The 22,598-nt window shown below is 46.5% G+C and overlaps 1 protein-coding gene across 4 annotated transcripts in view; it reads left to right on the top strand.

The window, feature by feature from the left end:
- Positions 1-22,598, top strand: part of OSBP2 (oxysterol binding protein 2) — a 131,231-nt gene that overhangs the window by 46,389 nt on the left and 62,244 nt on the right. For 2 of the 4 annotated variants that reach the window (XM_026860053.1, XM_026860052.1), the window contains exon 1: positions 9,049-9,142. The exons of the other annotated variants lie outside the window; for them this stretch is intronic. In XM_026860053.1, coding sequence (XP_026715854.1) covers positions 9,064-9,142 — 79 coding nt within the window. In that variant the 5' untranslated portion in view covers positions 9,049-9,063. Of the gene's footprint in view, positions 1-9,048; positions 9,143-22,598 lie in introns of those variants that run through there. 4 annotated transcript variants of the gene reach the window in all.

Genomic DNA, 22,598 nt, shown 5'->3' with positions numbered 1-22,598 from the left:
GCTGATTAGAGATATCAATTAAACTCAGGCACCAGAGTGAAAAGAGCAGGCGTATTTTACTAGAAATAACTAAATAATATAATAATACAGAAAACATACAGTAAGGAAAGACAGAATAGTGCACTCAAACAGGAAAATACAGGGTAATGCATCCAGTCGTTACTCCCAGAGAGAGAGAACAGTGATTAAGAAAGATCCACCACCACTTGCACCCATTACCAGCCCCCAGCCCCGCAGTCCCTGGCAGTCCCGGTTACACGAGGGTTTGTTGAGCCTTTCCCTGTGGGTGGGAAATCCTACGTGGTGCCTCCACCCGTAGCTGAGGCTTCCAGGGTCACTGTGAGCGGGTCCGGCCTTATATACCTCAAAATCAGCAAGCCAGGAGTGCTGGCACCTTTGTTTAAGCGGAAATACCTGCTCTCGGTCTCACATTAGATTCCCCCAGAGCTCGGCCAGGGCTCGGGGGAGAAGCTCAGGGAGTTTCCCTGCTCATCTCGTTGGATTATGCGCAAGGTCTCCCATCAGGTCACAAGGCCAGACAACTGTCTCTGTGGCCCTGTTATCTTGCCCCCCACACAAAGAAAGATAAAGAGATATTCAGGATAGACGTGTTTTATGATTTCAAGCTACATCTTCCATACTTATTTCACTAATGGCTACAGACTGAGTTAGCAGCTTCAGCTCAGGGCCTGCTGCTCCAGCTTCAATACTTCCACCTTTTACATCAGAATAGATGGTTTGTTATAACGTAGTGTAATACCCACTAGCAGAATGGTTATCAGCTATAAAATATACAGGATTCATCTATAGGTCAACTCTGGCTTGGGCCTATTGTCCAAGCCTTAGCACTTCAGTATATTAATTTAATTTTCCACTCTCACGTGAGCAGCAGAGTAGTGACTCAGTTCAGTGGAAATCTTTGGAAAAAAAAATAAATTAGCTGAAGTGCCCCCTAAACAGAAGGGTCGGAGGGCTTGAGAGGCTGTGTGTGTCTTTTCAGACCCCGCTGCGTGTCCCTGGGGTACCACCATCCATTCCTATGGGGCCAAGTGCTCTGGTGTGCTGAGGGGGTGGCAGGGATGGCCGGGGGGGGTGCAGCTGTGCAGAGGGCCATGACCCGACCCCACAGGCACCAAGACGCGTTGGCTCCCAAGGGTTTCCCACAGGAACCCCATGTCTGCTCCAGCCAGCGAAACCCACCAAAGGTGGCAGTGCTTCGGCGGGTGGGCTCCGGCAGTTGTAATTTGCTTTTCAGGTTGGTTTTGGCCATGTGGCTGCTCTGGCTTAGAAGAGCTAGTTGGAGAAATTGCAGAAATCCCTCTGCTCAGCCTCATCCCTTAGTCTGGATTTTTTTTCAAGTATTGTTTGATGCTCAATTTTAGTATTCCTGAGGCTTGACAATGTACTGCTTAAGTAAATAATTGAAAATGAGGTAAAAAGAGACATTGCATTGCTGTGTCATTAAAAAACTATGGGACATGTATAGGTCTGTATTGATGAGGGGCCAGATTTCTGAAAAAAAAAAAAAAGTAGATTGCAAGAGTTTTCTTCTGTGTTTTATCTGTCTGATAACAAGGTACATTTTCCTGATTGAGATCTAAGAGCAAATAGCAATAAATGTTTTATCTAACCTTCAGAGTTTTATTAAGCCTGAACTTTTTTGGTTGCACTATTGCATGGGACAGGTTGTTTAAAAGCAAAACTGTGGTTTGAATGCAAGATAGAATTTTTTTTGTTTTGTGTGTTTCTTGGCGAGTGGGTTGTAGTTTGATGCTGTAATGAAAGGTGAGGATGACTGCTGCTTTCCCGCAGTGGCTTCCTTTTTGATGTCAAATTTAAAATAGTCATGGAAAAAACCCGTTCTGACATATTTCTTAAAGCTAGTAAATATTCTTGTGTGCTGTTGATGGATACTGATGTACGTGGGACACTGTAGCTGCAAGCTATCAGAAATCCTGTAGATTTTGGAACATATATTGTATCAAGCCAAAATACTTCAAAAAGACAAATTTTTGTTAGGTTTTCACATTGTGAAGGACAGTGTAAAAGCTCAAACTCGGTGTCCTTTTTTTGTCATTTCTGTGTTATTTTTGGTAGCTGTTCCTTGCACATTGAGCTTGCTTTCTGTGCGAGTTGTTCCTGCATCCCTTGATGGGAGCAATGCAAAGAACAGAATCCATCTAAATAAACAGAAATACAGACAAGTTTTGTATAAAATGTGTTGTTTTCAACAGTTTATGGTTCCTAACTAGGGATGCTGTGACCTACAGTGCTGAAGAGCAGCCTCGGTCAAGCTGTGAGCAGAACCGTCAGTGTGTGAGTGAAAGATCTATGTGTTAGCTCTTTCAGCTGTCTATTTACACTAGAAAAAGGTTAATTTGATGATTCTGTTTATTTCCATCTTGAGGGTGAATTGCATATTCTTCATTAATCTAAGATTTTCGTAGCATGCAAACCCACTGTGGGATTCAGTGTAAACAAGGTGGAGCCTGTGGGTGTTTTCTCTCACTCCGGTAGTGTTTTTTGAGTGGAATAAAATATAGGCAGGAGCAAAATGTAAAGAAAAAGCCAATCGTTGGGCAAAGCTAATGAAGAGCCTTTAGGGATCTGTTCCTCTGGGGACAGCCTTTCTGTATGACCTTGGACAAATTGTGTGGTTTTGCTTCTGGGTGTCCCTGGTTTGATATTTATAGCCTGGGGATGGTGAGATGGGTCTTAAACTGCTCTGGCCTTGCACATGTTGTTTTCCTGGTGATATCTAGAGGTTGAAATCCTTCTCAATAGGGAAAGAAAATACCCCCAGTAGTAATCGTCTGCAATTTTGTGATTTTTTTCTGCATGATGCTCATGCATGGCAGGGCTGGGAGGTCAGATGGAGTGATGAGCGTCACTTTTCCTGAATGGCATTTGGTCTGCAGGGGAGAGTTTCAGCTCTGGATTCCCCGACTCTAGTTGTGAACTGATTGACCATAAAAAAACCCCAAGGTGCTTGGGGAAGAGGTGGAGCTGAGAGGATTCGCTCCACAGAGGTGTCTACTGAGCTGTGTGCTGCAAGGCTGGTGCTGACTTACTGCAAATGACTGAAGGCAAGATGGAAAAATAAGCAGAAGAGAACACAGAGAGAGGATTTGAGACACTGATTATTGCCGTGTGATGCTTCAGTCCTCCCTGCACCCCTGTCACCAGTGACGGTGCTTGTGTGCCCATTCCAGCTCATGTCATCAGGGCCAGCATGGTGTGGGTAGAAATGGCTTAACTGAGGGACTACATGGCATGACCCTGTGACTTAGATGCTCCTTTGCTTTTCTAGAACCAAATTATTAGCAAAAATTACCTTTCCTGCAATGCTTGCGATGTTGAGTTTGAGCTGCATCAGTGGTGCCCCCACTCCATGGGGCTTGGGTGTGTTGGGCACCTGCCCCACTCAAACCCAGAAGGAACAAGGGCAGCAGAAGAACTGAAGGGGATGGGAAGAGAATCAGAAAGTTGGAGGACGTGGAGGCATCACCACTGTACCTTGTTGCACCCTGCTTCTGGGATTTCAAGGCTGGAGGTTCAGGCTCTGGTAGGTGGAGCCGGATCCTGTACGGATGAGTCGTAGGGAAGGGAACAGGCAGTGGGAAGGCTCCCCGTGGCTCCCCACACTGGGTGGCACCTCCGTGGGCGGGGAGAGGGGAGCGAGGGGCATCCCTGGCCGGGTGGGCTGTGGCAGGAGCCGAGTGCTTCTGCAGCGTGCCCTGCCTTGGTCCATCAGCGCAGGGCTGATACAGAACTGCTGTGACTGTGTCCTGTGTTGGTGCAGAGATGGGCCAGGTAACTGCAAAAATAGGTCGCAGAGGTGAGGAACTGGTTGTGTTTAAGTGTTTTTAAGAATAATCCTACAGCAAAATTAATTCCTTGCAGAGAGAAGAGGAATGAGAAAGTCTAAAACCCAGAGAAGCAAAGATGCTATTATATTTTACATTTTTTTTTTCTTTTTACCCCTTAAATAATTCTTTTGAGGCACAGAACAAAGAAGAAGGTACAGTGTTACCTAGCTGGCAGGAGAAGGTTTAAAATGCTGAATGTGTTTCCCTTTTGAAAGTCTTGAGAGTTTTCTTGCTATGTAGGCATGGTGTGAATGGCTTTTCCTGGAAGGGAGGAGAGGAACAGAAGAGATATGGAAATTGGTGAGTGATTTGATATCAATAAGATGACGTTTAGTAAAGCTGAGTGCAAAATACTGCTATAAAAACCCAAGTAGCATTGTTTTTGGCTGGTTTAAGGCAGATATTACACTCAAGACATGTTTTACTTAATGCTTGTTGTAGGTGAATATGTGATTTTTGGGGGGGCATCATCTGTTAAAACCACAGAAGGCATTTGGAGAGTTGAGAGGAACACCCAGCAATGTAGGAAGCATGAAAGAATCAAATTCTATTAAAAAAAAAAAAAAAGCAGCAGGTTATGAAAATGTGAGAGGTGTTTTCTAATACACTGAAGGTTTTTGCACAGAAGAAAGGCGGCCATTTCCTCCTTGTGTCTGCAGAGGGCAGAGGCAATCCCTCCAGTCGGAGCAAGAAATAACTTGGGTGTTGAGAATAACTCTAAGATACGCAAGCCCTAGAGCACGAACATCTGGAAGCAACATTTTCAAGAAAGTGTTTGACAAGTCGGTGTCAGAGGTGGTAAGGGTACTCTGGGTGTTGCGTCAGTGTTTCTCAATATCCTTCCACTCCTGTGTCACTGCTGTAAATATTAGAGACACCTTTTGCTGTTACCTGTGTGAAAAGCTTTTCTTTATAGGTTTCTCCATTTCCTTGTAGTTGTATTAAACTTTACCTATTTGTTCTGTTTCTTTAGATCCTGGCTGTATTCATGTGGCTGGGCTTTGGTTTGGTTAGTTTTTCTGGTTTCTTTTTTCTTTGTTGTGGAATATGTGGGCATTTGTGGAAAGGGCATTTCAATCCAGTATTATGTTATACAGTGTATTATTATAGTTATTATAATTAGTATATTTTACTTAGTATATTATAAGGTGTTTCAGTGCAGGCAAAAGTCCCCAGAATTATTTTAAGGCGGTTTTGTCATGGTGCCTCCCATACAGTTTGAAGCGAGGTCTTGAAATTTGGCAAGGAGCCTGTCTTTGTGTGGCTGTTGTCGCTCGCAAAACGCAGATCTGCCCTGACGTGCTCAAGAACAGGCCTCTGAAAAGGGGCTGGCTTTGTGCTTTTTGGCTGAAATTCCCAAAGTTTCTGTTTTCTCCGAGCTCATTTTGTGCCTCCTGTGTGCTGGGGCAGGGCAGGCAGGGCAGGCAGCTGCCTGCGCGTGGTGGATGCAGGAGGAGGAGCAGGCAGCATCTCCCAGCCCCAAGCGAGGGGGATGAGAACGGCAGAGAGGGAAAGGGAAGGGAAGAAATGAGGATATGGAGCCTGCGAAGAGTGTCCCGGGGGAAGGATCACCTTCGGTCGGAGCCTTACGGCTGTGATCTCCCACCACACGTCCCCACCTCGCGGAGCTGGGCCCTTCCAGAGCACTGGATGAGGAAGAGGTGCTGTGGAAAATGCAGTATGTAGTTTTATAAATACAACTATAACAAAGCAGGAGGTGGGCTGAGTGCTGCACCTGTGAGCCACCAAAATTTCAATGCTTTTTTGAGTGCTGGGTTTTGCAAGCTTTTGTAGGGTTGTGCTCCTTTCGGGGTATGTAATGGGTATGAAAGTGTTTGAGAGAGACCTTGGAGTTGGTTAGGCACATATACAAATGTCTAAATTCATAAAGTGATGAATCTCTCCATACATGAGTGGTCTTCAGAGCTTGCAGAGATGCAGCAGGTCCTTGCATGGGGCAGCCCTACTGACCGTACACAGTGCTGCTTTCTGCAGCTCATCCAGGGAGAACTGCTACAAATAATGCCTTTCCAATTGATTTTTGATGAATGAACTGGAGTCTGAGTTGTTTTAGTACCGCTAATCCTGTTAGAGCTCTGGAGTTTTAGAATTCGTCTAATGTTTTTATTGGATGGTTTTGAAGATCGATGTGGCACAGTTACAAAGATGCTAGAAAATTAAGGACTATAGATGCTGTCAAGATTAGTTGAATAATAATGATGAGAAAAGAAGATGTCATGCTAAAGTGTATAGTCCTTGGGAGTATGTCTGTTAGTGGTCACACTCAGGAATGGGAAATGACAAAATACTTGAGGTCCTCCACTGTGTTTTAGAATTTCATCAAACTTGGACAAAAAGTCAGACTAAAATCAAACTACAATCATCATCCTAACCTTCCTGCCTACTTTTCTCTGACGTGAAGTATTTGGAAGGTAGAAGTTGCAAGGGAGGGTATATTTTAAAAATCTGATCTATTTTTTTGGAAGTGGAATGTTTTGGTATTGCCAATAGAGCCTGAAGGTAGAACAGTGATCCGTGAGGCAGTGTGTGTGTCCGTGGGGTTGGTGGATGTGCCACAGGGAGATGAATTTTTCTCCTCTGGCTCCCCTCATTGATCATTTTTATCCTGGTCTTTTCCTGGCCCACCTCTGCCAGCCCTGGGTGACCCACACACCCCACACGCTTTCCAACCTCGGACTCGCCTGCTGATTTTCTGTTGCTCAGCAAGAAGTAACGTCACAGTTTGAGTATTTCTTAGAGAAAGCAAGAAGAAATTTCATCTTGACGTACAGCAGCATGACAGGTAGCGTTTCCCAGGTACCTCTTGCTGATCCTGGGACCAAGGTAACTCTTGGTTTTGAGCAGAGTGAATTAAATTCAAGGATAGATCTGCAATCTGTTTTCAAACAGAGAACTTTAGGACTAATTCTCCAAGCATTTAGATGAGTAACGGTGGGTGTGACTTAAATATTGGCAGGAGGAGGTTTATGGCAGCTGGTAGAAGAGATGCAGAGCTAGTTATAACAATTTGTGAGAGTTAGACTGACCGAAAGGATCTGAGCTTTGTATTTTATGATACTTCCCTGCAGTTGCTGCAATAGGAGTACAGCTAAATCGTGTTCAAGCCACCACTAGAATAAGGAGGTTGCTTAGAAGAGCGAAGCAAAGAGTGTCTTGGTGGAAAAAGCTTTTCCCTAGTGATTTAGACAGTCATCCAATGCATTTTCCTCTAGTAAACTGGAGGACATCACGGAGTTACATGCCATAGGTTTGTCTGGTGAGTGGGGAAACCTCACCAGGGATGATGCTGGGACTTGATGAACCCTTATGGGTCCCTTCCAACTTGAGATATTCTGTGAGTCTATATTTGACCGAGACCCTGTATCAACGTGTTCATATACAAGCAGGTTGTTAGCTCAGCCCTGCTTGTCCTACCTGTTTGAGCTTCATGACTTTCACTCCCTGACAGAGCAAACTTCTGTGAGGCTCAGAAGCGTGTTTCTGTACCCGCTCCTCTTGCTGCCTTACCTTCCAAACCCAAGTGAAAGGTTCTTGTAAGTCACTGTTAAACCCCCTGTAGGTTGTACTTGAAGCCTGGGAGGCAAAGCCAGCCCTAAAGAGAAAAAGGTGTTGGCTGTGTTGGGCTGGTGTCATCTACAGGGGCCTGGGTGGGAGCTGCTCCTGAACTGATTGTGAATAGTCTGATTTTCAGGAAAACTTGGTGATTGTGGGAAATCACAGCTTTGCTGATCATGGGCATACACATGAGGTTTTGGTATTTGTACGCGAAAGATGAGTGTATGCTATATATATGTGTGTGTGTGTGTGTGTGTATGTATGTCTATCTCTTCTGGTATGTATATATACATATACTGATGTATAGACGTATATGCGTATTGGCTCTAATTTAGTGTCGAAACACAGATCCTGGCTCCATCTGGTTCTTGGATCTGGAAGTGCTCGTTTAGAGCTAAATCCCATCAAGGCCTTCCCTTCCAATTAAAAATTGCTGTTCTTGTGTTGTTCGTGCTTTTTTCCCCTTGAAAAATTGCTGGCTCTTACTCAAAGCATATGTGCAAACAAGTTAATAAAATCTATGCATGTGTGTTCATTGCCAGCATTAGTTTTCCCTGCCTCGAATGTGTATTGTGATGATAGCTTGATTTTCCAGAATTTGTCCTTTTTCCACCCAGAATGCTTGGACAGTCCCTGCCTCTTTTTTTAAATACGTATCCACAGAGAGTGGTTGCAATTTAAAAGATGGAATATAAGCCTTTCCTTTGTTGCTATAAAAGCCTTGAAATCCAGCTAAAGTGGGAGAAGAGTATCAAGCATAAACTATTAATACTTGTAAGTACTTGACAGCAGTTTCAGCTCCAATTCCCTGAGCTGTGATTGTGTATTTAGCTGCACATCATGCGGTAGCACCTTGGCTGTAGCTGCTTGTCTTATATTGAGTTGTGATTTATGCCACATTTTTCTTCCGGACTTGCTCATTCCCCTGAGACCAGTAAAATATTAAAGGCTGGGAAAATCCAATCGTCCCACAACAGAGGGGCGAGAAAATAAGATAACAGGATGGCATGTGGTTGTGAAAACTCAGAGGTTTTGTCATTGACCTGTTGGGGGAATGTGAAACATAGCTGTGTGAGTAAAATGTATAATGAAGTTTCTGATAATAATAAAGAAATTCTGATATATATTTCAAGCAAGTGTCCTAAAAATAATCTCCAGCAGCATTTAAAGGGACAAGCTTCTAAATATCATCCTTCCCCCCTCCAAAACAGCATCCCTTTGGTTTTTCGACTGAATATCCGACAGCCCATTCATCATCACTCTTGGAGACAGCTCCAGTGAAACCTCCCCTCAGTAAGACCCGGTGTTATCTTTTTTTCCCCCCTTTTTTTGGCAGGATGATGCCTGTTTCTGGCAGAGATGGAGTTAAGGGTTGCTCCGTGGTGCATGCTGGTAAGAGGGTGGTTTGATGGTTGCTGTGAGCTGGGTGCCGTAGTGCTCTGCTAACAGCATGTGGTGAGAATTTATTATGTGAAATGTGGAATTGTAAGTGCAGCGTTGCAGCCGTCTGGCTGACTGCTGAATAAGGACATTTTCTTTTTTTTTTATTTTTTTTTTCTATCCTAAAGCTAACAGCCATGTAGCGCGTAGCCTCTGCGAGAGCGATCCCGCTGTGGGGATGAAGGGTAGGGGCTGCTGGGAGACAGGATCCATCCGTTCCTTCTGCAACGCCGGCTGTCTGAATAAATTTCACAAGGGTTAGTGGCCTTCCCGGCGTCCTCCTGCCGTCGCTGCCGGACGGACCCAGCCCAGCGTGTGCTCCCTCAGCATCTGGCGTGGTGCCTTCCCCAGCCATGCAGATGCACTGGGGAGTGATGGAGGGGCTGCTCTAGCTAGCAAGGTGCCTTCCTGGGTTGGGGAGGGTGTTTAACTCCACACAGGAGCCCTGGGAGACAGAGAAATACAAAAAAATATTCTGTACCGGTCCGTCGGTGGCGTTTCGTGGCGGTGTGGCATCTTGCCTACAGACAGGGCTCTTGGGCATCATGGGCCGTGTCCTTTTTCGGTTTGATTTGAGATTTGTAAAGTATGTGGCACTTTCTCTTTCTGCTTTATCAGGTGTTTAAAAAATACAGTAAATCACCCATGGTTCAGATTTACTAAGTTCTACAGCTAAGAAGGTTAAATCCTATGATAATTTGTTCTTTTTGTGCATTTTTAATATCAGAAAGAAGAATTGCTTTTTTCATTTGTAATGGGTAAATTAGTTCCTGCTGCAGTCTTTTTGGACCTGTTACTTGCTTTCAGTAAATTAGATATATTTTTTTTTTGTTATAAGCCAAATTACTTTGTAGTTGAGATGAAATGATTGTACTGTGATTGTACTGCCCATGCTTTAGTCTGGCATATTGTGAGAGGCAGAGCTGTTCCCCAGGAACACCTGAGTGGCGGTGAGCTATAATTTATGACTCTGCACTATAATCTTCCATCTGTTATTGCTCCCCATGTTATTCCCGGCATTTCCCACTGCCAGTCCCAGGAGAGCTCAGTGCTGGGTACTCAGGACCACTGTACTTTACTGGGCAATTGATGCTCCACCCCAATTTGTGCTGATTTGGGGCAGAAATCCCTGTTTTGTGAGTGCTACTGAGCAATTTTGTTGTCTTTTTTCTGGGTTGGATCCTGTGATGAAGCAGAACAGGTCTGTTGGCAAGGGTCCTGCCTTTCAGTTCAGACAGCTTCTCTGCCTCTTCATTGGTGGAGGGGCTGAGGGAACCAGGCTTCTCACAGAAAAGGAAGAGGGGTTGTGGTGAGAAATGAGGATTTGCAGGATGCCCTTAACTTTCCTTCCAGACCATCGAGGGGTTCTCTGATCCTGGGCACTGACAGCTCATTGCATACTGTGTCTTATTTATGTTGCTGCGGTGCCCGGAGGGTCTGTGCCTGATGGGAACTGCTGGTGCTGGGTGATGCACACCTGGACTTCCTTGGTGGTCAAATCCAGTTGTTGCTCTTTTGATGTCCTTTGGTGTGATTAATAGATTTAAGGAAGGGAAAGTGCTAGATCCTACAAAAAATTCATTAGGATCCAAGTCACCATCTCCTGTATGGGTTTCATCTCACCTCACTCTAGGTGAGATCATGTTATATCAAATTTAAAAGCTGACCTCTTGACCCAGAGTTGTCTTTGGCACCAGTAGAGAATTGGGCACCTCCGAGAGCTGTTTGCTTCTTCCCCAGAGAGGTTGCCTCCAACCCTCAGGGAAACCTGGGGACAGATCTGTTTAGATTTGGACTTTCAATTTCTGGCTGATAGAGGTAGATGAGATAAGTCATCTCATCCTCACTAGGTACCAGTGTTTAAAGTTGCTACTTTCAAATGCTGGTCCTGTTTTATTTTCATTAATGTGTGGTGTGAAGTTGCCTCTGCAGAGTGGTGTGTGAGCATTAGCCTCCGCTTGATCTGGCCCCGCGCCATGCACATGGACACGCATCACTGTCCTGATCTCAAGCATCACTTCACAATAAGTTATTTTATCTCAGTGTAATTTCCTTCCCCCAGAAAAAGGCATGGAAAGGAGAAATGCAAATAGTCAAATAACAATTCAAGCCATTGAGTATCTACAGGCTTCAGATTACAAAAAACCAAAGCTTTTTTTATGAGATCCAGATTGTCCTCTCTCCTTTGGTTTTCTTTTCAAGCAGTTTTTCTCAGCTCGGGTGACGTAAGGACACGTGTGTAACTGGGGATCTGCACATGCCTGCACAGCAGTTTATGTAACTAGGCTTCAGTGGAGAATAAAATGCCCCAAACCAGTATTATTCTTATAAAAAGCTGAAACCAGCCTGATTCCCATTGCGTGAAAATTGAGGGAAGGTGGTGAGTGGTGAACACGGGAGAAACAGCGATTGAAGCTTCAGGGAGACCTTGGCAACCACAAGGCATGAGCCTCGGGAGGTGTCTTCCAAGGGTGTCTGGGAAGGTGTTAGGTGGCCTTGGCATCTTTGCAACAGAGTGATAGAGAGTATGAAGCACTTCCCACCCCCCCAATTTAGCAACCTTCAAATTCAAATATCCTCAGGGTTTTGCTAGTTCTGCCTGGGCTGGTTCCCCATAGTCTCACCCAGCTGCTGAAGTGTGTCCCCCCTTGTTCTGCCTGGTGATGGCAAAATGATTGTGGCTGCTTACAGCCACCATGGCCACATGCACTCCTCTTCCTGGGCGTGTCAACCATATTCATTGTGGGACTGCACGTGTAAAATATAAAATGTGCAAAAATACACCTGTGATTTTAATAGTTTCAGATGTCTTACTAGCCTTTCCTGTCAACAAAGATGCCCCACTTGGTCTCCATAGTCCTGGGCAAAGGGAGAGACTCGTGGCAGGGGCTGAAGGCAACATGCAGCTCTCTTAAAGTGGACACCCCAAATCACAGCCCGATTTTTTTCCTCCATTTTAATGAATATTGGGTTTATCAGACTCCCTTTAACGCATCTCTGGCAGCTCCTGATGCAGGAGCTTCCCGCAGTTCTGTGATGGTGCTTCACACTGGCAGAATGAGGTGGGGGTTGTTTTCCTGGCTGGGCTGGTCTTTTTCTGCCCCAAAAGCATCTTTCTGGTGGGAAAATGATGCTTTTGGGTAAGTTTTGCATTGACATGTGTAAAGCTTTCCCTGCATGATGGGGGGCATATCTGTGTGCCACATGTGGAGCATATTTAGCAAACCCAGAGGGGTGTTGACCCTGGGATATAACAGGCAAATCTTTTTCACATGTTAGCAATGAACTGAACCCCAAAGCTGGGAAAATGTTGGATTTTAAAATCAATTTACTGTGAAAAATGTGATGTGCAAACTGTGCAGTAAAAGTGTCTCTGGTAACCACATTCCCCATTGAAAATGTGATACTTTTTCTGTAAGCAAAAATATTTCCCCAAGATGCTTTGCTTTTCATTTAGAAATCCTCATGCTGTAATGGTTGTTTTCTACAAAAATTTTGGCCTTAAATCCACTTATGTCACCAAAAAGGAGCCACTTGAGGTATGTTTAAAATGCTGATGACTTTTAATGAGCAGCCCAGGGAAAAGCTGACCTGGCTTTTTGCTCAGCGGGAGATTTCTTGCAAACAAAAGTGGCCAGCCTGGAGGCTTTGGGTTGCTTTTAATAGTTTCTTTTGTGCTTGTATGATGAAACTAGTGCAGACCTCGTGATTAGACAGTGACAAGAAAAGGTGAAAATGGAATTAAGGGGACTTTTTTTACTCTGTTTGTATGTTAAAGGCCTGATCTGATTTGATTAGAGCTGATGGGATCTTGTTGGTTGGGTTCATTGACATCGGCCAAATTAAGGAAGAAGGACTAAGGTGTTGAAATCTTTCTGTAAAGAGTGTTTTATTCTGTGTTACAATAATGGGGTTTATTCTGCATTATGCTAATGGGTTACAGCTGTCTGCCTTAATGCCACAGGAGTACAGGCTAGCAGGAATACAAAGACCTCACTTACTGTGAATAAAAAGGTCAGTAGGTAGCTGACGGATAAAGATAATTAGCTTATCTGTAGTTAATTTTGAGGATCTCAAAGCTCTTTATAGAAGTGACTAAATACGTTGCTCCTGCTTCCAGAGGAAAATACACAGAAACACCCCTGCCAGGTCCACTTGGTGTGTTGGGTGCTGGGGCCTGGGTTACTTACCACGTCCCCTGCTCAGCAAATGTAATCTGTCATCAATATTTGATGGTAATGTGGATTGTAATCATCTAATGAAAGTCAAATCCCAGGCTGCCACCCGGCAGTGACCAGGGCTTCTGGGGCTGGGTTGTCAGTGCACTGGGCTTGTGGGTGTGATGAGAATAGTTTCTAACATGGGCCATAAAATAGATGAGGAAATACATTTCTATAGCTACATACATAGCACTGTGGATTTATTTCATGTCCCAGCTAGAAACCATTTAAGTGGGTGTTTAAAATTGATGTGCAGATCAAGCCTGCTATATGATGAATGTTTTTGAGGAGGGACCAGGAGTGTGTGGCTGCTGTACCATTGATGATGGACAACGCTGTAGCCCGCTTCCAAAAAGCAGAAATATTGATTCAGCCTTTTTCCAGATTTATTTAGAAATCTCCCAGGGGGGTTCTTGCCTGAGAGTTTTGATACCTCCTCCCTTGTCATGGTCATCCACTAAGAGAGGGAGCCCAAAATCGACAGTAATATCTAACACCATGAAACCCACAGGCACATTCCATGCTGTTTCTCCTATGTGATGTAGTTCCTCTGGAAAGCATGTCTGTGAGAAAGGCATCTCGCTAGGATGTAAAAGCATGAAGAGATGCTAAATCCACTGGCTTGTTCGCAAGGAGGTTGTGCCTGGCTTGAGCTGCTAAAGAGCTGTAGATGTTTTGTGATTTTAGCAATTGAGCAGCAGTTTGTGGCTGCTGTTTTCCCTTTGTGAAAGCCCTTAAAGTCTGTAATCAGGGCTGTCAGAGTAATCTTTTTTAAAATAAAGACAGAATGCTTTACATCTGTCAGATATCTTATGCAGGGTGTATTTACATAGTGCTCTACTTCACTCTAAGTGGTTTTACCAGCTGCAGCAGTGAAATAACTAGGGGTTGTCCCTGGGGATGTTAAGAGATGTTTCACGTTGTGGAAATCCTCTGTTATTTTAACCAGCATGAGCAAAGGGAGTGCCCTGGGGTGTTTGCTTGCAGAAGTGAGGAAGGAGCCCCCCTCCAGCTGCCCTTGACTTCCCCATGGCCGGTGGAGGAGCCCTCACTGTTCAGCAAGGTGGCAGAAGCGTGCGCTGAGGGCAGGAACCATTAATTTTCTTTCCAAATGATGCCCTCTCCTCCCCTTTCCCCTTCATTTCTAGCAGCCACAGAGATGGGTTTCTGCCTGCGTGCACGTGTGGCTGGGTTGGAAGAGGATGAACCCCGAGGACACGCAGGTGCCGCTGGAAATGGGTGCGATGCCTGGGCACTTGTGGTGCAGGATCCATGCCAGAGTGGCTTGGTGCAAGGCAGGAGATGCTCTCCTCCTCAGAGCTAATTGACAGCAATCACTAACAATGTGGGAGTAATTAGTGAGGAAGTGGCCATCTTGATAGCCCCATGGTGTAATTAGAGACCAGAAATTAATTTATAGAGTTGGAAAGGAGATGAACTCCCAGCTCTGTCCGAATGGGTCTGCAAATAGAGGCGCTATGTACAGTAGAAATGGATTTATTTTTTTTGCTTTTTTACTGACTAGGCAGCACTGGCAGCCAGCACAGCACTTTAGGAGAGAAGATGCTGCATTGGAGTGACTGTCCTCCTTGGTCTGTGCTGTTCCTCAGCCAGACCTGGACTGGCAGCTGCTGATGGGGATCAATTCCAGGGGTAAACTGCTAGTTTAGAGGGTCTTTTTGCAGTAAATCGGATAGTAACTGCTGTGTAGACAGCAGAGTGTGGCCCAGGCTCAGCAAGCCACTGCCCATCCTCCTTTGTGGTCCTGCAGAGCTGCTGTCAAATCATATGTGTTTGCAGTCATGGCTGCTGTGCTTGTAGCTCCCGGGGGCCCACACTGACTTTACATTTGCTCATGCAGCAGAAAATTAACTCAGCCATAGGAGGGAAGAGTACAGCATGGGTTTGGTGTGTTGTACTGGCTTGTTGCAGAGGTGGACAGACACCAAGGAGCCTAAGAGTGCTTCTTGAAGCTCTCTGGTTTCTCTAGATGTGGAATGGACTTGGGCAGCTTAGGGGTGGCTTTAACTTGTTGTCTGTTAGGGTGAAGATATAGCAGAGCTTGGTTCTTGGAACCTCCTCCCCATCCCAGGGCACTCATCTACAGCATCTCCAGGAAAGAAAACAGGCTGAGTGATCCCTGAATTTGCAAAGTAAAACACAGGCATGGTACTGTCTCCAGGTAGGAGCTATCGCATTTGAGAATATAAAGATGCCCCAAATAGTGCAAACCCCGCTGAGCTTCCCTTTGCAATTCACTTTCCCTGGGCACTAGCACAGCCTGGCTGTGACGTTGCTGGAGATGGATGTTGCTTCGTTCACCTTAGGGCGGGATTTTGATGCCAAAAAGGATTCGACTCCATTTGCACGCAGCAGGAACAGTTGTGTAACGACCAGGAGAGGGAAGTGCCGTGTTCCTCTGCTCCCAGAAGAAAGATGGTTGTGGGACACGGCCTCCAAAGGCTCGTATTGAGTCTCAATCTGCTGTGCCTTGCTGCGTCAGTCTGTCCAGGTCACCGTGGCTCGCAGGCTGCTGTGCCAACATGCCCCAGCAGACTGGTGTGGGGGGAGCACGCCCGGCACAGCTGCTCTGGTGTTATCCCTTGGGCAGGGAGGAGGGAGCCCATGGGGACTGGTCAAGCCATTGAGGTAGCAGGGTATCTTCCCTGGGGGTGTCAGCATCCCAGCCTGAACCAGCATGGAGGGGACAGCTTGCTTTGCTCTCTGCAGCTTACAGTGCTGTCATCCTCTGCCCCAGGGAGCGAGTGGCTCTAGGGCTGAACTCTTCTAAATAAAGCCAGGAAAAAACACTGCAGCATGGGACTGGGAAGGTCCCTCCATCATGAAGAGCACCATATTGTTCATGCTTATTCTTGTTCATGCTGTGTTCAAGCTGGAAGGGGATGTGGTAGGTGGGTATTCACAGGCACTTCCCATGCAGGCAGTGCTGTGGGGGGCTGCAGGTGTGCTCCTGCCTTGGATAACTCGGGATCAAAAAACAGGACCTTGAGATGAAACAGATAGAAAGGAGCAGGACAGACCTGGCAAAAAGAAATGGAGGTGGAAAGGAGCTAGGAGTAAATACATCCTGGAAGTAGTATTGCACCCCCCAATAGTGCTGTGTGGTCTGGTATGGCCTCCCGGAGCCCCTGGGGGGGACACAGCCCCCCATCACCCTTCTGGCAGTGTAACATCAGTGGTGACTGCGAGAAACACCTCTGCCCCCTTAACCGTGGTGTTATTTTCTGACAAGACCAGGGGTTTGGGAAGGCTTCGGAAAAAGTTATCCCAAGCTGGAGGTTACAGCGGGGAGAATGAGTTGGGTGGTTTTTTCTGTGTTGTTGTTTTGTTTTGCTTTTTAAAGGGAGAGAGCAAAAGTCTACTGTTCTGTGCAGACCTCCTTGCATGGCTGTGCAGTCTCCTGACTCTTCTTTTCTCCCATCCCTCTGACTCCTCCAGTTTCTCTCTCTTGTTAAATACACAACTTCTCCTGGGCAGATTTCAAATTTTCAGTAGCATGATGAGACCTGACATGTTGTCCCTACTGCTCTCTCTTCATCCATGGTCCTGCTGTGTCACCCCAGCAGCTCTTGCGTCAGCCAGCTCTTGTTGACCCAAGAGATGTTGCAGCTCCACCACCATAGGGCCTGTGGCTGGACTTGCATGGTGGGGTGGGAGAAAGGGGCAAAAAGAGACGTGGGGACGTGCAAGAGGCATGTCGGGTGTTGCTGCATCTCCTGGAGCCTCCTCCTTCAAAGAGCACGGCATGTTGACTGGAGCAGCATCTCAGGAGAGGTGATCTCACTGAATTGTGTGGGAGCTGTAGAGATCAAGTGGAAGCCAAAGAACAAATGATGATGATGACTGTTATTGTAATACCTTGTAGGCTTTTGGAGCATGAACTTGCTGTTGCTGAAGGGATCCATGGGGACGTGAAGGTGGCAGGTGCTGGGTGTGAAGCCCGTGTGTGATGGTGTCACTCGTGTGTGGCAGAAGGGTTCCCACCTCAGGCTCTCATCAGAGCTGGAGTAACTACTTAGTGCTTTAAGTTTGAATGTCTGATGGAGCCCTGGCTGTGATGGGCCCATCTGTCACCGAGTGGAACTGATTAAATTACCTTTCCATTTGTAGGAAATGGGTTGTTAGGGCTGTTTGCCTGTTAATGATTTCTCTTTTGCCCTCTTCCAGGCGAACAGTGAGTTGCTGCCTGTCTGCTCTGGTGTGTTTGGAAAGTCTTGCTGCCCAGTGGGTGGAAGGAAGGAGGAAAAAGGAGAAAGGAATGACCAATGCCATGGTGTCAGCCTGCTCTTGGTGCGAGCACTGGCATGCCTGTGCACTCTGCCATGCCGTAGCATCCTCCAACATGCAGCATTTAAGCCTCGCAACAGTATTTTACAGAAGTGGGGAAAATAGGTGCTTCCTCATGTTCCTGCTTTCGGGCATCTTGTTCTGAGCCAGTGTCAGACCAGGACCAGTGCTGGCAGCTTAGTTGCAAGCTGGATGTAATGCTGTGCAGCCCACTAATTAGTATCTGCAGCTTTGGTGTTCGTTGTGAATTAAGAAGGCTTGAATGGTGCTGATAAACTGCAACTTTTAATTAATGAACATGCAGTCCAGTAAAATACACATTTGTTGTGCAGACATTCATCCCGCCTTACCCGTGGGAAGATTACCAGTAATTACTGAAGCCTTATTAGCAGTTGTTAGTTTGTAGAGGCATGCAGCCAGTTAACTTGGGTTTGGATCTGTCCCCACATCTATCTGTGAGCCCTCCAGCGCACGGTGATGTCCCAGCACTGCACCCTCAATGTGTTTGCTTGTCCTGCTGTAAGTTTGCTATATACCTCGCTTCAAGTCTCTCACTTCTAGGTGAGATTCTGTGTTTTGCTGAAGCTTCACCCTTGCTCTCTGTTGGAAGAATCTTCCCTACAATGTGAATCTTCCCTATAAAGCGTCCAACTGCAGTTTTGTCTTTCCTTGCAGTTCAAACCCTTACCAAGCCTGTTCCGACCTGTCCCGGATGGCCGGTGCTCAGGAGGAGGTTGGTGGAAGTGTGCGCTCCGTGGCTTTGTCTGCGTGTCAGTACTGATGGAGCAGGATTTAAATCCAAAGGCAAAAGCACTGGGAAGGGCCTGTAAGTCAGATGCCTCTTCAGGGCTGTTTGTGACCTGCTTTCACCCTCCCTGTGCCTTGGGGCTCTCAATTACACGCTGGGCAGCAGAGCAAAGGGGCTGGGTGACTTCCAGGTCCTGCAGCATCCCTCCCTTGCCGCTGGCATTACCTGACCTTTGGGGAATTGGAGGAAGGTAGGTAACTTAGCCACCCTGATCCTCTTACATGCGAGTAAGCTGAGCTCAGGCAGCTCAGGCGGATTTAAATGTGCATAATGGCATGCATTAATGTGACGGTGTTGCATCCAGCTCGGCCTGGATGGCTGTCGAAGACTTTCTCCAAAATGTTGGGTGAGCTGAGCTTGGGAGCCTGCAAGGATGTTGCTGTGTGCAACGTGGGGTCTCAGGGGCGAGGGGTGTGTTAGCTTGTGGCATTGGGAGAAGGGAGGCTGCAGCGTGCCCTCTCCTGAGCTGCTCTGGGCAGCATCGCAGTAGCAGAGATTTTGGGACAGGCTGCTCAGCCCCTGGTGTACCCGTGGGAGCTGAGCTCATGTCCCAGCAGACCTTGACTCCTGTAACACTGGTGCTGGCCATCTGAAACCCCCCAGTGCTGGTGAATTTTGCTGTCGCATGTGTGATCCTGCAGCAGCTGCAGGTTTGATGGGGACGGTGCTATCGCAGCCCTGTGGTCTCTTCCCTGCCTCCATTTGTGTCTCTGCTCCTGCTCCCTGGGAACAAGGTCCTTTGTCATCTCATTCTTGTTACCGAGGGTTAGTGAGGAAGGAGAGAGCTCACAGGGATGTGGGAGTGTCCTTTATACATCTCCCACTGTTTTTTGTGAGGATGAGGAAGCCTGGGGCAGGTTGTGTGTTCCCTGTTGATGGGAGACTTCTAGGAAAAAAGAAAACTTTATTGGTAAAAAAATAAATAAAAAGATTATGGACCAGGTTCATGTCTGGTGAACCCCTGGGAATGGTTACACCAAGGATGACATTACCCTGTGAGGGATGGGACTCGTATTAGCTCATGTGACTCTCAAATACCATTTGCTTGCTGAGTTCTGGCTGTGCCATTGGCAGTGCTGCCGCCTTCTGCTGATGGATGTCAGGAGGAGAGGCCAACCTGTATGTGAGCTCCCCTCCTCGCACTGCTGAAATTGTAGATAGACCTGAGGCTGGAAAATGTTTAAGCATCATTAAAAATGCATGTTTGGTGACGCATTTAGGAAGACATCCAAGACTTTTGATGGCTTTCAATAGCTGCATGCCAGGGTGATGTTACTGTTGTCTGTGGAAGAAGAGGGCATCACCCCACATCCATGATGGTGATCTCTTCTTTGAGTTTCTTCTCCGAAGAAAACTAATTTCCGCAAAAATATCTTGACATTTTAATTTTATGCCACTTCCGCATTTCTCCTGGCTTGTTTCAGGCTAAGCAAGCTGCTCATGCCCAGCCTTGCACCACTCCCTGCCTGCTCCTGCCTGCAGTCCTTGCAGAGACACAGGGACTTCTTGTTCCCTTGCTTGTGGTGCCACCAAACTGTGGTGGCTCCTTCATTTCAGCGCAGGGGAGCGGTGCAAATTCATAATAATCGCTGGATACTAAAGGATTTACAGAGTAAATGGACAGACACAATTAAATAACAAAGTATGTACATCTTTTCATATGCTTTGTTCATCTGTTAGACAAGAGCAAATGACACTTAATTATTTATGATGGCACTTGTGTCTGTGGGGCTAAATATTTGCCGGTCTAGTGGGAGATAGTTCCCAAGCCGTAGGTAGTGCAAGTCCTCCCTGTGGAGTTGTATTGGATTGTGTGTTGGCTGTGGATTCAGAGTGTACATATAAATGAGAGGAGGGATGGTTTAGTAAAGTGCAAATTTGTAATATTCATCTGGATGTGGATCTTTTTGGCCCTGGAGACTCAGAATGGGTCACGGAGGTTTTTGCTTCTGTATGGCCGATATGAATATGTTGAAAGATAACAAATGCTTTCACAGGCAGTTTTATGTGGGATTTGGTGGATATCAGCCAGATATCCAGCCTTTCTGTGCAAAATCTCAGAGGGATGCTAGGAGGAGACAGGGCCTCCTGCAAGCTCACCCTCCCAGCCAGCTCCCCGAAGAGCAAAGCCCCTTGTCACCCAGGGCTTGGCTGTCTGGAGGTTTCCTTATCCCAGTGCTTTCTGCCTGGTAGACTGTGGACCCCATGGAAAAGCAGACTATGAAGGAATACGGAGTCTGCCATGGAGCTGGCAGCCCCAGGTTGGATCTGCTCCACCTAAGGAGGTTTCTGGGGCTGAACCTCATACCTTCTACAGGAATTTGACTTGGGATATTTTTACATACAAGCATTACCAGGGCTGCCTGAACCACGGATTTGTTGATCTCTGTTCTGTCTGCTGAGTAATTCAATGATCCAAGAATACCTCAAAGAGAGAATCTCAGTATTATCATCAAACTCCCATGGCAGAGGTTGTGTTCAAAGGAGAGCTGGGTACCAGACATGGGCTGGGAACTTGTTCTGCAGCATTGCCATCATTCCTTCTTTCTTGAAATCTGCAGAAGAGGAGTAGCTGGACTTTGAGACTCATCGGGTGGCACATGTGGGCTGATTTGGGGTTGGCTTCCTTAGCAAGCCTGGAGCCTCCCTCTGGGCAGTGTCCTATGATGTCTGCTTTAGTTTAATTTAATACAGAGTGATACCCAGGTTGCTGACAGAGTGATCCTAGCATTCAGCATGTGGTTCTCATCTTCTAACAGCTTGGAAGGTCTCCTGTGTGCTTAGCAAACACCTTAAGTGATTCCTGAATGAAATTCTGGCATGAAAAATCTGTGGTTGTTAAAGGTGCAGAAGTTCCCTCTGCAGATGAGTCATCCTCAGACCAGATGTAAGGAAGAAATATTTTATGATGAGGATGGTGAAACACAGGAACAGATTACTCAGAGAGGTTGTAGATGCCCCATCCCTGGAAACATTCAAGGTCAGGCTGGTTGGGGCTCTGAGCAACCTGATCTACTTTAAGATGTCCCTGCTCAGTGCAGGGAGCTTGGACTAGATGACTCTTAATGTGTCCTTCCAACCCAAACCATTCTATGAATCTTTGCTTATAAAAAGGGATGTCTTCTGCATTTAGGATCCCTGGGGAAGGGGAGGCAGGAGTGTTCTGGGAGTCTGGGTGGCAGAAACCCTTTTGCTACTGCTAGATACCAGCTCTGAGAAACAGGCAGGTTGTTGCCTCTGTGTGTGTTGGTCAGACTCAACCCCAAAGTGTTCCTCAGATGTCTCTTACAGGAGGACCAAGTGGTTTCGGAGCTGTCAGGGGTGTCCTGATGCACAGGCTCAGTCCATCAAGATGGTCTATAGCAGCACAGTGCGTGTCTGCGTGGGCTCTCAGCAAAGACCTTCTCCATCACAGTTCCTGCTGCTGGTCCTCACCCAGCATGGAGTGGCCATAAACAGTTTGGGTTTTTTTTTTCCCTTCCCTGGTGTTAGTTGCTCCCTGAAGGCTTGGTCCACTGAAAGGTGGCACCCCTTGGTGGGTGCTGGGGTTCCCAGACCCTTGCTGGGCTTGGGAAGGAAACACGAGGAGCCAGGAGGTGATCTGCAGGCTGTACACTTACCTCCTGCCGTGATGGGACTGGTCCGGGTCTTTCCTCCAAGGATCCTCTCCCAGGGAAGTGGCATGTCCAGCTTTGCAGGTATGAATAAAAGCAAAGTCGCCGTCCCTGGGGCCTGCAATTAGCTGTGCCTGCAGACCAGGAGGCAGGTGTTAACACATGCTGGCAGTGAAGCGGAGCTTTGTGCTCTGAGCCAGTACTCGGGGAGGTTGTTACTTTGCGTGTTGTTGCTGTTCCGAGCTGTGTAATGAAAAAGATATGAAAAAGATTCTATTTTTGTCAATTTGGGTTTTTTTATAATTTTTTATTTTCTTTCCTGGTGATGAGATATGCAGCATGAGCCACCAATTATCTGATAATAAGCAGTTATTTCCCTATAATCACACCTTCACCACCATTTTTTTTTTCATTGCTATTCAGAACTGTCTGCAGGGGATGGGAAGAGACATTTGGCTGTGTCCAGTGGGGCTAACTTTGGCTCTCCATCATTTTAACAAAAGCATCAGCTGGGCTCATTTTTATCTCTGCTTGCTTTCCCTGCCAGCTCTGCTCTTCAGGCCCTGTGACTCCAGTTTAGCAGGTTTGAGGTCTGGCTCTGTAGTTCTCCTGGTGGCTGCCAAACTTCTTATTCCAATGGAAATGGAGAACAGAATACTGTAGTGAAGGGACAAAGCAAAAAAACCCAAACCGCCCTCTATCTCCTCCAGAAGCCAGCAAACCCAAATCTCCTTGCACAGTCCTCGTGGCTTCTCCTGAGAAG

Source organism: Athene cunicularia (genome assembly GCF_003259725.1).
Source record: "Athene cunicularia isolate RWA chromosome 15 unlocalized genomic scaffold, athCun1 chr15_part1, whole genome shotgun sequence".
NCBI classification, from domain to species: Eukaryota; Metazoa; Chordata; class Aves; order Strigiformes; family Strigidae; genus Athene; species Athene cunicularia.
This window is presented reverse-complemented; position numbering and strand designations above follow the sequence as displayed.